This window comes from Procambarus clarkii, chromosome 42, assembly GCF_040958095.1.
Source record: "Procambarus clarkii isolate CNS0578487 chromosome 42, FALCON_Pclarkii_2.0, whole genome shotgun sequence".
Classification (NCBI taxonomy): domain Eukaryota; kingdom Metazoa; phylum Arthropoda; class Malacostraca; order Decapoda; family Cambaridae; genus Procambarus; species Procambarus clarkii.
This window is the reverse complement of record NC_091191.1, coordinates 5000334-5016371: the sequence shown is the minus strand read 5'-3', so window position 1 is coordinate 5016371 and position 16038 is coordinate 5000334. Positions and strand designations below refer to the sequence as shown.

At 42.1% G+C, this 16038-nt stretch overlaps 1 protein-coding gene and 1 long non-coding RNA gene across 3 annotated transcripts in view; one reads left to right on the top strand and one right to left on the bottom strand.

The window, feature by feature from the left end:
* Positions 1 to 16038, bottom strand: part of LOC138373584 (uncharacterized) — a 432068-nt gene that overhangs the window by 330346 nt on the left and 85684 nt on the right. The gene's annotated exons all lie outside the window — the stretch shown is intronic.
* Positions 1 to 16038, top strand: part of LOC123752258 (putative neural-cadherin 2) — a 302071-nt gene that overhangs the window by 222438 nt on the left and 63595 nt on the right. The window contains exon 2 of the mRNA XM_069339829.1: positions 4902 to 5021. Within this exon, the coding sequence (XP_069195930.1) occupies positions 4902 to 5021 (120 nt within the window). The remainder of the gene's footprint in view (positions 1 to 4901; positions 5022 to 16038) is intronic.

Sequence of the window (16038 nt, the reverse complement as noted above, 5' to 3'; positions counted from 1 at the left end):
AACCACAAGGGTTAACTTTAGCGGGGTTGATAATTGAGTTACGCCAACCATTCTCCCCAACTCGCGAAGTTAACACCTCGTTAAGTAATGACCAGAGGGATGGGGGGGGGGGGCATACCAAAAAAAACAGGAAATTATTTAGTCTGGCGTCAAAGCAGGAGAGAGAGAGAGAGAGAGAGAGAGAGAGAGAGAGAGAGAGAGAGAGAGAGAGAGAGAGAGAGAGAGAGAGAGAGAGAGAGAGAGAGAGAGAACGTCTCGCACTGTATTTGATAATTTATGTGACGATGCTGTCAAAAGAAAACGTGTTTGCTCTCTAAGAAGTGATATTAAATAGACGAATCATTCATTTCCATTTTGTTTATATATATATATATATATATATATATATATATATATATATATATATATATATATATATATATATATATATATATATATATATATATATACGCAGTCTTTCATATAGACATAATGCGTTTCGTTGACCTTGTCAGCATATTCAGAGGCAGAGTGTAAATGGATACAAATCATTAATTGGCAAAGATTAAGCTTCCCAAGATCAAGATCAATCACGGGCATGAATGTTTGAAGTGGAGGCTGTTTGGAGCCTTGACCACTGTAGATCTGTGGATGAATAGTGGTCGATAAAAATGTTAGAGCAGGAGAATACATAACCTGGGCTGAGGTGAAGCAGCTCAGTGTGTGGGGTCAATAAGCCCTCTGCAGCTTACCAATCTCCTGTGTTTCAGTGAGGCCTGGGGCAGTGTGATGGATGTTTGGTCGTGTTCTGGAAGATGGCAGAGTGAAAGCTGGTGTTAGCGGGTGTTGGAGGTTGGTGTGTGTGTGGTGCCTCGTTAGTGTCTGATCTTTGGTTGTCTTTGTAGCTGTCGATTGTCTTTATTGGTATATTTATTGGTGTCTGGGGTATCTCTGATATAATGACAAGGGCATTATAGTGTCATTATAATGCCCTATTAACATTATCATGTTAATGGGGCATTATAATGTCAAACCCTCTCTCTCTCTCTCTCTCTCTCTCTCTCTCTCTCTCTCTCTCTCTCTCTCTCTCTCTCTCTCTCTCTCTCTCTCTCTCTCTCTCTCTCTCTCTCTCTCTCTCTGTGCTTTTCACCTCACTTCCGACCAAAGAGGAATAATTCAATAAACTCCACATCATCAACTCCTCTTCCCTCACATTATTGCCTCCTCCTGTCCCTCTAATATATATATAGATATATATATATATATATATATATATATATATATATATATATATATATATATATATATATAATTACCTCTAACAGCTTTGATTAAGTAATGTCCTTTCCATGCTCTCTGTTGATAAATCCTCGGAATTGTTTGATATGTAAATTTCAGTTATCCTGAAACGGTAGTCTTCGTTTAAGTGCATATTAGCTATGCAAAGGTTTCTTTTGCATTTTTCGAAGACTGGTTAAAGGATTTCTGACTCACCTTTCCTTTAATCAATCAAGCTGATGGCCGAACTGTCTTAAGGCTTTATGCCAACATTATCTAGTTCCAGTTATTTTCTGTTGAACACGGCTCGCCAACGAATTGGCGAGCCGTCAATTAGTAGTTGGCAGCCGTCAGTAGTAGTTGAAGCGCCAACTGGCACTTCAACTACTACTCAGTATCAGTATCGATACTGAGTAGTATCGATAGTCCTGAAATACCACTTGAACTACTAGTCACTTCAGCCTGTAACAACACACCCACACTGGTACACTACTAGCTACACCTCCTCCACTACCACAATCAAATCTACCACAACCAAATCTACCACATCCACATCTACCACATCCACATCTACCACATCCACTCCAGCTATCACAACCACAGAATTCGAACATGAGAAAACAGCTAGGGCCAGATTCACGAAGCAGTTACACAAGTACTTACGAACCTGTACATCTTTCCTCAATCTTTGACGGCTTTGGTTACATTTATTAAACAGTTTACAAGCGTGAAAACTTCCCAATCAACTGTTGTTATCGTTATAAACAGCCTCCTGGTACTTCAGAGCTCATTAACTGTTTAATAATTGTAAACAAAGCCGCCAGAGATTGAGAAAAGACGCACAGGTTCGTAAGTGCTTGCGTAACTGCTTCGTGAATCTGGCTCTTCAAGATTACAACGATACAGGTACAGTAGCGCTAGCAGGCGGGACACAGAGACCTAGACGGCACTCCCCCCGTAGTCACCGGTAGCCAAATACTGGTAGTTGAGCCCCGGTAGGTACCATCAATGGGAGAGGACGACCACCAGGAAACATTCCAGAGAGCGCCGGAGCTCAACTTGGCCTCACGCGGAGGGGAAGTTTGGCGTAATTATGGCCGGGCAAGTTGACATGTTGCAGAGGCGTCGGTGAAGTTGCTGAGCCTCAGGTTAATTGCTGAAAAGGGCGGATTGATGTTAGGGGTCAGGTGAGAATTGTATAGTTCTGGGGTTATTGTCAGAAGGTCTGACTTAAAGTTGTGTAGTTCTGTTGTTAGTGTCTCAAGGTCTCACTTAAAGTTGTGTAGTTCTGTTGTTAGTGTCTGAAGGTATAATCTGAGGTTGTATAGTTCAGTTGTTAGTGTCTGAAGGTATAATCTGAGGTTGTATAGTTCAGTTGTTAGTGTCTGAAGGTATAATCTGAGGTTGTATAGTTCAGTTGTTAGTGTCTGAAGGTATAATCTGAGGTTGTTAGTGTCTGAAGGTATAATCTGAGGTTGTATAATTCAGTTGTTAGTGTCTGAAGGTATATTTTAAGGATGTGCAAATTTATTGTTTATTTATTGTTTAATGTATTTATCTATGACTGTGATTCATTAGTTTGTTTGACTGACTTGTAACTGACGCTACTTACGTCGATGTGGTTCCCTAGTGTTGAGAGATTGTGACCCCCCCCCCCCCTAGTGTTCTTAACGTGTTTAAAACGCGAGACAAAACAGTTTGTCTGTTTTACAATAAAAACATCGGCTTGATTTGACTTCAAAAGGCATTTTCAAACATTTTCACAGTCAGACTATACAATGTTCTATACAATGTGTTCTATGTTCTATGCAATGTTCTATACTTAGTGTTCCGACAGACTATAACATACCTCGAAGCTAAAACGTAACAAAAAACATTTGTGTGAACAATTCCGGCCTCGTTGAACAATGATTAATAAATCATTTGTGCATGATAAAAAAGGATTGACAAACGGGAGTTATCTTTGGACAAATAATCCCTAATCATTGACTGGGACAAATTACACGCTGGTTTCATAATGTTGACTATGTTAATGGATTTCTTCTGAAAGCCGCTAAGCTAATTTTATTTGTCATCAGCTCGCGTGTTTAATTTCATTTGAGTGATTTCAATATAATTCCTCTAAGGGTTAACAAAACGATTATGTTCCTGATATTCAGGTTATTTCTGTGTATCAACAAAACTAATATTTCATTGTTTTGTTAGTTTTCCTCATTCTTTCTCAGCATCCTCTCACACATCTTAAGTGGGAGGTCACTGCTGGCATCAGCATCCTCTCTAAGGACACATCTTAATCGGGATAAAATCACTATCTTATCTTGAGGTTATCTTGAGATGATTTCAGGGCTTTTTAGTGTCCCCGCGGCCCGGTCCTCGACCAGGCCTCCACCCCCAGGAAGCAGCCCGTGACAGCTGACTAACACCAAGGTACCTATTTTACTGCTAGGTAACAGGGGCATAGGGTGAAAGAAATTCTGCCCATTGTTTCTCGCCGGCGCCTGGGATCGAACCCAGGACCAAAGGATCATAAGACCAGCGTGCTGTCCGCTCGGCCGACCGGCTCCCTTGAAAGAGACTATTGAAAGAGTCAGGATGCAACAGAGAAATTCGTCTCCTAGACAATATTTGGACTAATGATTTCTTAACGTTTGTCTAATTTGATTGGCAGTTACCAAAGGCGGCTTGGAAAATGTTATATCAATATATAAAAGTTAAAGTTACATCCTCACGTTCAAATGTACTACAGTAATTTTGTACATGATTGTCTGACAAGAGAAAGAACTGAGACATACTTTGAAAAATATAGCCTCTAGTTCTCCCCCTGGATGATATCCAGTTCTCCTCCCAGATGATATCCAGTTCTCCTCCTGGATGATATCCAATTCTCCTCCTGGATGATATCCAGTTCTCCTCCTGGATGATATCCAGTTCTCCTGGATGATATCCAGTTCTCCTCCTGGATGATATCCAGTTCTTCTCCTGGATTATATCCAGTTCCTCAGTTCTCCTTTTCACAATACCATCACAGACCTGAAATTCCAAACAAAGGTCCCTGAAATACGTGAGAAATAAGCGTGGAAATACGGGTATTAAAAATCAGTGCTTTTTCAGAATACTGGTTCACTGTGGAACTTTGGGAATGCTGAGCTTTTACGGGTACCGGAACACTGTGGCATGACTAGAAGCATAAACAAGGTTAGAAGGAAATATAAACCCATTCTGGAATGAGTGACAGGTAGAAAGGTATATATATCTGTATATGAACAAATCCTCAAGGGCAGTGACGAGGATTCGAACTTACGTCCGAGAGCTACGTCGTATATATATGTATATGTGTTTTTGTTATTTCTGATGGTCATAATTTGACAGTTGTGCACTTGGTCAGTTGAGCCATGGTTGCAATGTCTTGTTGAACAGGTTACTAATAAACCTTCTGAATCCGAATTTATATCTTATATAAATAGTTGTTATTTTCTTATACTTGATTTGTATTATCTATTGTTTTCCTTTCTACTCCTATATTTTGTCCTCTTTTTGCCTGCTTCCCCTCTGCTTTTCCCCTCTGCTTCACCCTATCACTCACCCCCTTCTCCTTTCGCTAGTTACCAGAGGCATCAAACAACTTTGTTTTCGTGGTGTTTCAGTGACCAAGCTGGTGGGAAGCGGCCCCGTCGAGTTCGACAAGCCGGTGTACCTGGTGGAGGTGAAGGAGAACTCCAGCCCCCAGCCCCTGGCTCACCTCACTGCCAGAGTTCAAGCCCAAGGTAAGTACTGTCTCTCTGAATAAATCTACAAGGGCCGTGACGAGGCTGCGAAACTACGTCCAATTCGAACCTACGTCTTGATGCATCACGCTGTTGTAATTTCTGTGTGTACTGTCTCTCTCTTCCTCCTCCAACTTACTGTCACCTTGGGCCGGAGACCGGGCCGCGGGGACGTTGATCCCTGGAACCTCCACATGGTAGCCTCAAGGATGTAGCCACATCTTACATTTCTGTTATTACAAGATTGCCTCCGATAAAGTAGGAATTCTGCTCAGATTCGGAAAATATTAAAATTTTCAGTCATCCGTATCTTAATCAGCACTTTCAGAACTAAGTAGCCGAATAAGCTCCTTAGTGGAAAGGTATTGGACTCATTAATTCAACCAACCTCACTGCTTGAATCATTAGCCTCTCACACAAATTGCAGATCTTTCTTTACTTCTGCAACTGTTCACTCGATAGCTTGTGCTCTCGCAAGTAGTGAGTAATCTTGAGGTTATCTTGAGATGATTTCGGGGCTTACTGTTCCCCCCCGGCCCGGTCCTCGACCAGATCTCCTTTTTGTTACACATCCCCAGGAAGCAGCCCGTAGCAACTGTCTAACTCACAGGTATCTATTTACTGCTAGGGGAACAGGCGCATCAGGGTGAAAGAAACTGTGCGCAATTGTTTCCGCCTCCGCCGGGGAGCGAACCCGGAACCTTAGGACTATGAATCCCGAGCACTGTCCACTCAGCCGTCGTGTATCATCTCGTCATGAATGGTCACGCATCGTAGCTTGCGAGTTGTGAATGTTGTCTTGGTGAATGACTACGCAGCGTAACTAGTAGGTTGTTTACCTTCTCGTTATTAATGACCACTTACTACTCGCAAATCCCAATCAGCTGACAAGGTCAGTGTGTGTTGCTAATCCTAATGGTCTGTAGTATTGAGTGGGACAACATTTGTTGACCAGACCACACACTAGAAGGTGAAGGGACGAGGACGTTTGACCCCTCACTAGAAGGTGAAGGGACGACGACGTTTGCCCACTCACTAGAAGGTGAAGGGACGACGACGTTTGACCACACACTAGAAGGTGAAGGGACGACGACGTTTGACCACACACTAGAAGGTGAAGGGACGACGACGTTTGACCACACACTAGAAGATGAAGGGACGACGACGTTTGACCACTCACTAGAAGGTGAAGGGACGACGACGATTTGGTCCGTCCTGGACCATTCTCAAGTCGATTGTCTTGACCACAATCGACTTGAAAATGGTCCAGGACGGACCGAAACGTCGTCGTCCCTTCACCTTCTAGTGTGTGATCTGGTCAACATTCTTCAACCCCGTTATTGTGACTCATCGCCTGCATATGGGACAACATTTCCTTGGCCTACGAAAATAATTGTTTCGTTTAAGTCCATCTCTGATGGCTGTGTCAGAAGGTAGGTATGTTCTTCCTTTCTATATCCTTTGCATATACCGTTTCTGGCGTTGACTCAGAGACGGTTTCTGACTCCCATTCCTGGCGTTGTTTCAGACGTTCTTCCTTAGATGGCTTCTGGCATTGTTCCAGGAACTGTTCCTGACACAAGGTAGGCATTATTCCTCATACTAAGCCCCCGAAAGGAAACAAGGAAGCAAGGAAACAACTAGTTTGTGTAGAGAGCATAGATGCCCCCGGGGCTTCTGGCATCGTGCCATGCTGAGGTCCTGATGCCACACTACAACGGCCCTGTTTCCTGAGCTGGGAGAGTGTCAGGAAACAGGGCCGGGTAGTGGTGATGGTTTGGGAGGTGTGTCAGGTATATATATTTTTGTTATGTGACATGGGTATTAAGGAGTTTAAGTGTGTGATATACTGGTTACTCGATATAATACTAAGAAAGAACGGAAAGTTGATGGATATTTCTGTGTGGTTGAATGACTTGTGTTGGTTGGTGGTTGGGGTTGTGATGGAGCTTTTATCTCACACACACGCTAGCTCTTCCTCTTCCTCCTTCCCTCCCTTCTCTTCCTCTTCCATCCCTCTCCCTCTCTTCCGTCTTTCCTTCTTACACTTACTCTGCTCTCTCTCTCTCTCTCTCTCTCTCTCTCTCTCTCTCTCTCTCCGTCCCCTTTCTTTCACCCCATTAAAACCTAACTTAGAGAAACACTTCGTTACAGGACAAACACTGTACGTCAGAGGCACCGAACGAGTGTTTTATCAGTTTTAAAGAAGTGAGAGGAAGCCATTAACGATATCTTTATTGGGAGAAGGAACTCAGGTAAGGAAAAGTTAGTGGAGAGGATGACTGTGGGAGGCATGGGTGAGGAACACTGTGGGAGGCATGGCGTGGGTGAGGAACACTGTGGGAGGCATGGCGTGGGTGAGGAACACTGTGGGAGGCATGGCGTGGGTGAGGAACACTGTGGGAGGCATGGCATGGGTGAGGAACACTGTGGGAGTCATGGCGTGGGTGAGGAACACTGTGGGAGGCATGGCGTGGGTGAGGAACACTGTGGGAGGCATGGCGTGGGTGAGGAACACTGTGGGAGGCATGGCGTGGGTGGGGGAACACTGTGGGAGGCATGGCGTGGGTGAGGAACACTGTGGGAGGCATGGCGTGGGTGTGGAACACTGTGGGAGGCATGGGTGAGGTATTCGCTGAGAGAATAAGAACGCAAAAATTGAGTATGTATGATAGCATAGACATGTAGGTAAATATAAAGGTAGGGAAGGAGGGAGGGAGGGAGGAAGAGACGTAGCAAGGGAGGGACAAACTTAACACACTGCCTTAGAATTAAGGTAAAGGAAGAATTCAATATTATGTGTAAGTATATTAAAAAAAACTAGTTTGTAACCTCCATCTTTTCTTAAAGTACTTTATACAATATCCGAAGTATACAATACAGCGAACAGTGTATACAGCCCCTTGAGAAAAGATAGTGCATGCCAAAATAATTTGTGTATTAAAAGTGTATTAAAAAAAAGGTTTTTAATACAATTACACACATATATATTGGATCCTTCTCTCACCTTCAAGGGAAGGATATCACAGAACGGAGTGTTTTGACTTCATGAAATATTTTCTTGATATGTGAGAACAGGATAGAAAAGCAGAACGTCAAGGATAGGATAGGATAGGATAGGAAGATAGGATAGAAAAGGAGAAGGCTCTCATCCAACTCTCCTACAGACCCAACAAAACATCAATAGAGAATGAAACTCAATACAAGCTATAAAATGTGCATAGGATTTTTATATGACAAGATAAATATAGAGCAGTCCTGTTATCTTGAGATGATTTCGGGGTTTTAGTGTCCCCGCGGCCCGGTCCTCGACCAGGCCTCCACCCCCAGGAAGCAGCCCGTGACAGCTGACTAACACCCAGGTACCTATTTTACTGCTAGGTAACAGGGGCATAGAGTGAAAGAAACTCTGCCCATTGTTTCTCGCCGGCGCCTGGGATCGAACCCAGGACCATAGGATCACAAGTCCAGCGTGCTGTCCGCTCGGCCGACCGGCTCCATCCTGTAGTCCTGTCCTGTATTAAATAATCCTGTACAAGGTCAATCGAAAGCACATGTACTGAGCAGTCCTGTACAAGATGAACGAAAATAACATCATGTCAGATGACTGGGTGGTCTTCTGACATGACTAGTATCACTGGCTAGTATCATACTAGCCAGTGAAGCCACGAGCTGATCACTGGCAGTAGACGAGACACATTAAACTAGCAGACCTATAATCCTGTTTACACCGGGAGGGCCAAACTTCTTAAGTTCCAGCTCCAGCTACAACTTTTAAAAGGTTTTCTTCATCGATATCGTGGTTGTGGCCAGAGTGGTTGGTTGCTTTCTGGCTCCTTGGTTTGGTATTGTTTATATATATATATATATATATATATATATATATATATATATATATATATATATATATATATATATATATAACCATATATATATATAACCATATATATATATAACTATATATATATTCAGTGAGAAACCACAAGGTCTCCTCTGAATACTTTTTATTTTCTTCTCCGAGGCTATGGGTCCCCACATTGGCACCAGAGGTGGTACCCTCACAAACTTTATATATATATATATATATATATATATATATATATATATATATATATATATATATATATATATATATATATATATATATATATATATATATATATAAACAGTGAACGACCACACAGTCAAGATAGTATTTGAGCACCTCCTCCTCCTCCTCTTTCTACTTTTCCTCTTCCTCCTTCTCTTCTCTTTCTCTTCCTCCTCCTTTCTCTTCCAGCGTTCCGAGCAAGTGATCACAAACAACCCGTCTAGTACACGAATTTGTGGTGGAGGTTGTTTGCTATGTATGTATGTATGTATGTATGTATGTATGTATGTATGTATGTATGTATGTATGTATGTATGTATACAGGGGAATACACATATTCACACTCTTCGTTACCGTCATATTTCATCTCGTTCGCTCTACAGTGCAGCCTGTTTCGTTCCGCTTTTTTTTTGGGTATCTGGTCGTTAATCGCTCGTTCACTGTGTACGTAACCAATTAAACGATGCACTTTTATTACGAAATGTGAATGTGTCTCTTTTTAAAGGGCGATGAAACAATGACGAACTGCATTCATAAGGTTGTGATTGTGTGCTTCGTGGTCTAGCAATTAAGACTTGTTATAATTGGTGTTCCACAAATTGGATCTTGTTATAATTGATGTTGCATTAATTTATAGATATAATTGGTGTTTCAGCAGTTAGTGTCTTGTTCAAATTGGTGTTACAGCAATTACTGTCTTGTTCAAATTGGAGTTACAGCAATTACTGTCTTGTTCAAATTGGAGTTACAATATTTACTGTCTTGTTCAAATTGGTGTTCCAGCAATTAATGTCTTGTTCAAATTGGTGTTCCAGCTATTACTGTCTTGTTCAAATTGGAGTTACAATAATTACTGTCTTGTTCAAATTGGTGTTCCAGCAATTACTGTCTTGTTCAAATTGGTGTTCCAGCAATTACTGTCTTGTTCAAATTGGTGTTCCAGTAATTAATGTATTGTTCAAATTGGTGTTCCAGTAATTAATGTCTTGTTCAAATTAGTGTTCCAGGAATTAATGTCTTGTTCAAATTGGTGTTCCAGCAATTAAAAATTGTTCTGTTTGGCGTTCTTCTTATTAATACGACTGTCAACAAGTGCCCAGAAGAGTTCAATTTAAAAAATAGGAAAAGAACACAAACAAAAGAGAACAGATAATTAATACAAGAGGAGAGAGAGAACATTGAAAAGGTTACAAAAACAGGAACAGTAAACTAGACAATAAGAGAAAGCAAATAATCAATAAACAGACGAAACACATTTAGCAAATTCGTTTAAGATAAGAAAAATGTTAAATATTTATAGCAAGGAAGATAATTGAATTACTTTTGGTAATAGTAATTTTTCCTAATTACTGAAAGGTAATTAGGTAATTAATTTATGTAGCGTATAACTCCTTCTGTATCGTGTAGCTTCTTATGTACCGTGTCTCCTTATGTACCGTAATGACCCCAATGGTGGTACCATCATTCACCTAACAGCTCTCAAATCATTCCGGCATTTGAGATTTTCATAAAGATTTTCATAAATTTTAATGAATTTTTGATGAATTTTGATGATTTCCATGAAAATTTTCACGAATTTTCATGAAAATTTTCACGAATTTTGATGAAAATATATTGTATATTTTTGTGTTAAATATATCTTTAACATATTTTTAGGCAAAAAGTTTATATATATATATATATATATATATATATATATATATATATATATATATATATATATATATTATTGAGTTTCAGTAAATGCTCTCGAACCAAAAAAAATATATATTACAAACAGTTATTTTCCCCAGCTGAAATTTATCGTCAAATGTGAAGTTATTTGTATTTATGGTTTAATATTACGAAAAAAAATACATTTGAAAAATACAATATTTCACTTCGTGTAAATAAAGTTTTTGTGAATTCCCCGCATGTTCGAACTTCAACAAAAAAATGGGTTTTACATTTTCAGATTTAGTGAATCGTTCGTGATAACTCGTCATTTGATCTCATACGTCACAGTTGCGTACGGGAACGACCAATCAGTTGAAAATCTGACGGATTAGTATAAATTAGAGCACCGTAATATTGACGTGTTTTTTTTATGAATTGACGCTAAGGAATTGATGAAACAATGGGCAGAGTTTCTTTCACCCTATGCCCCTGTTACCTAGCTGTAAAATACGTACCTGGGTGTTAATCAGATGTCACGGGCTGCTTCCTGGGGTGGAGGCCTGGTCGAGGACCGGGCCGCGGGGACACTAAAAAGCCCCGAAATCATCTCAAGATAACCTCAAGATAACCTGACCTCGATTGGTTAGGTGAGTTCCTTGCGTTCGTACGTTTCTGGGACCAGATTCACGAAGCGGTTAAGCAAGCACTTACGAACCTGTACATCTTTTCTCAATATTTGGCGGTTTATTTACAATTATTAAACAGTTAATGAGCTCCAAAGCACCAGGAGGCTGTTAATAACAATAACAACAGTTGTTTGGGAAGTTTTCATGCTTGTAAACTGTTTAATAAATGTAAACAAAGCCGTCAAAGATTGAGGAAAGATGTACACGTTCGTAAGTACTTGCGTAACTGCTTCGTGAATTTTTTCCCCTAGTGAAGCAAATCAGTTACCTTTTTTACGAAGTGGCAAATCAATAAAAAAAAATATCGGCTGTTGGTGTAATTTAACGTTGTGAAGGAGTCGTTGGGAGGTTCCTGGTCATGACCATTACGACTGCCAACCTTGCAATACTTGCAGAGATCATCTCATGCATTTTGATGCTAAGATATTTAGGGCTCTGAGCCTAGGTAGTGATAACAGAGTTCCCACAGATATCTGGACAACGTTGCGAAACCTCATTGAAAACGCGATCAGGGATTCGTAATAAACCAACTAAAATAAGGCAATTTAATTGCAGAATCGTTAACGATCCAACTTCTAAACAAGGGGATATATTCACCCTATTTATCGTCCCTGGAGATACATTGAAACTCTGCTTGAGTTCTGGACTATGCTGAGTATTTGATGGATAGTTAGTGAGCTAGTGTGGTGGTTTTAATAACCCTCCCGCGGCTGATAGGCCTATCACCAAATTAAAAACATTTAATATTATTCTCTGTAACCCACAACACCAGTCCACAATAACATCATGTAAGCCTCAACACTGGCAGGTCCCTCCAGATGTGTCCAGATGTTTTTGAAAGGACACTAAGTTCTTTACACCTTGAAAAGTGATGTTGGTGCAGGCGATGAGTCACAATAACGTGGCTGAAGTATGATGACCCTTCATTTTCATTTTCATCGTCCCTTCATTTTCTAGTGTGTGGATTGATCAAGTCATGTTGGTATCTGCAGTGGGAATTATGCCAGCCAGAAATATCCATCAACATTCATCAGTGCCAGCCAGGAATATCCACCAACATCCATCAATGCCAGCCAGGAATATCCACCAACATCCATCAATGTCAGCCAGGCATATCCACCAACATCCATCAATGCCAGCCAGGCATATCCATCAACATCCATCAATGCCAGCTAGGCATATCCATCAACATCCATCAATACCAGCCAGACATATCCACTAACATCCATCAAAACCAGCCAGGCATATCCACTAACATCCATCAAAACCAGCCAGGCATATCCACCAACATCCATCAATGCCAGCCAGGCATATCCATCAACATCCATCAATGCCAGCCAGGCAAATCCATCAACATCCATCAATGCCAGCCAGGCATATCCACCAACATCCATCAATGCCAGCCAGGCATATCCACCAACATCCATCAATGCCAGCCAGGAATATCCAATGGTCTTTTATCTGAAGATGTTTGATAAATGATATTGGGAGAGCAGCTGTCATGAGTCGTTTCCATGTGAAGAGAAATACAGACATTTAGTGGACGTGGAATGTCTCGCTCTGTGTAATTAATTGCCTGTTCCTAGCTGCCACACACACACACCTGCCGGCCTTGACAGTCACCTGTAGCCTGCCGGGCAAACACACACCTGTCGTCACAACACCACCACATGTATATATCACAACACAACACATCGGAGCACAACACACCACAGTACACCGCAATTGACGCATATCATTCTACATCACAACACACTTCAACGAACACATACCATGCTGCATCGCAGCACACTACAACACATCACAACACACTACAACACATCACAACACACACCACAACACAACAGCAGTACCGAGCCCGCTCAGTACACTCCCAACAACACCAAAAATCACATCTGCACCGAAATACTGAAAAAAAACCCCAATCAGGATTTTTCAACACCCGAACTAAAAATGGATAATATAGCGATATTAACTGCATTGTATAGACTTGGAATACATTGCTGAACTGCATTCACAAAGTTTATGTCCTCTGTGGACGAATTGGCTGCCTGGGTACAGGAAGGCAGCTTGTGAAAGGCAGCAACGAAGAGCTCTTTAGTAATGTTTGTTTAGAAATAATTTCGTTTGGAGTGGGAGGGGGCTGTGTGTGTGTGTGTGTGTGTGTGTGTGTGTGTGTGTGTGTGTGTGTGTGTGTGTGTGTGTGTGTGTGTGTGTGTGTGTGAGGGGGGATAGGTGTGGGGGGGGGGAAATTGGGGTTTTGACTAACTCATTTAGATGTGTATTTTGCAGGGTGGAGCATCAGCTCCTAAGCCCCGCCTTTCGAACTATTAGTAATTTAATGGAATGGCTATTTTAAAATTAAAGTAATTATATTTGTATTAAAACTGTATTGAGTACAGAGTAATCAATACAGTATTGTACTTAATACTGCATCAGTACTCACAATGGGTTGAGAACTTCAGGTTGAACTCCTTATACCATGTCGTGGTGTAGTGGCTAGCACGTGTGCATGGGAACACCCACCGCTAAGGTTCGAACCCACAACACAGCTCCTACGGATTTTCTCACTGTATTTAGTAGTGGTGCTGTGGACGACTGCTGGAGTGGTGTGAGTTCTTGTATATTCTTAATGGCAATGTAAATTATAACATGATCCAATGGAGGTTTTTTTTTATTCATTTATTTTGACATAATAAACTAAACTCTTCAATCACAGCATTACTCACCAGCTTCCAGTCGTCTCACTCCAGGAAGTGGACTATGGAAAAACAATCACGAATGTATTGTGCCAACAATGCTGTCTGGTATATTAGAAAATTTAATGCCCATCTCCTCAAACCTTCAATCTTTCCTGCAGTGGAGTTAATTCTCTTGATGTGTGTGTGTGTGTGTGTGTGTGTGTGTGTGTGTGTGTGTGTGTGTGTGTGTGTGTGTGTGTGTGTGTGTGTGTGTGTCTCCCTGCTTCATAATTAATGGTGGTGAGGGAGGGGTGTGAGGGAGAATGATGATGGAGGACGGTGAGGGAGGATGGTGAGGGAAGATTGTGATGGTGAAGGAGCCTGTAAGACACTCACCGGAAGGAACATACAGATAAATGTATTCCTTCAGGTATGTTTACTTGACCGTGAATAACCTACCCGGTTCCAGTACCTGGCCCGAAGCCTTAACCGGTTACAGTAACTGACAGGAGCCAGAACTCTATCAACATCAGAGGTCCAAGACTGTTCAACACGCTTCCACTGCACATAAGGGGCATAACTGGCCGACCCCTCACAGTGTTCAAGAGAGAACTATCAACATCAGAGGCCCGAGACTGTTCAACACGCTTCCACTGCACATAAGGGGCATAACTGGCCGACCCCTCACAGTGTTCAAGAGAGAACTATCAACATCAGAGGCCCGAGACTGTTCAACACGCTTCCACTACACATAAGGGACATAACTGGCCGACCCCTCACAGTGTTCAAGAGAGAACTATCAACATCAGAGGCCCGAGACTGTTCAACACGCTTCCACTACACATAAGGGACATAACTGGCCGACCCCTCACAGTGTTCAAGAGAGAACTATCAACATCAGAGGCCCGAGACTGTTCAACGCGCTTCCACTACACTTAAGGGACATAACTGGCCGACCCCTCACAGTGTTCAAGAGAGAACTATCAACATCAGAGGTCCGAGACTGTTCAACACGCTTCCACTACACATAAGGGGCATAACTGGCAGACCCCTCACAGTGTTCAAGAGAGAACTATCAACATCAGAGGTCCGAGACTGTTCAACACGCTTCCACTACACATAAGGGGCATAACTGGCAGACCCCTCACAGTGTTCAAGAGAGAACTATCAACATCAGAGGCCCGAGACTGTTCAACACGCTTCCACTACACATAAGGGGCATAACTGGCCGACCCCTCACAGTGTTCAAGAGAGAACTATCAACATCAGAGGCCCGAGACTGTTCAACACGCTTCCACTACACATAAGGGGCATAACTGGCCGACCGTCACAGTGTTCAAGAGAGAACTCGATAAACACCTCCAAAGGATACCTGATCAACCAGGCTGTGATTCATACGTCAGGCTGCGAGCAACCGCGTTCAACAGCCTGGTTGACCAGTCCAGCAACGAGGAGGCCTGGTCGACGACCGGGCCGCGGGGTCGCTAAGCCCCGAAACCATCTCAAGGTAACCTCAAGGTAACCATGGTTCAGAGAACGAATTGATGTTAGTACCTACAGAACGAGACAGTGAAGACCGGCACTATAGATACGTTTTCATCATAGAGAGACATGATCACCACATGACCAGTATTCATCATGCATCTTAAGTGTTCCCTTACGAAACATGTACATCTTTCACCCTCCCTCCTCCCCCTCCCCCCCCCCCCGGCCCAATCATGACGGCTTAGTTTGCATTCACTAAAGAGTTTACAAGCTCCGAACCGCTGGGAGATTGTCTATGACAATAATAATCTTGAATCAAGAGAGAGAGAGAGACCTCGCAGCGTTTCCCCAGCTCGTTAATTGTTTAACACAGACTAAGCAGCCATGACTGAGAAAAGATCTACAGGTTTCGTAAGTGG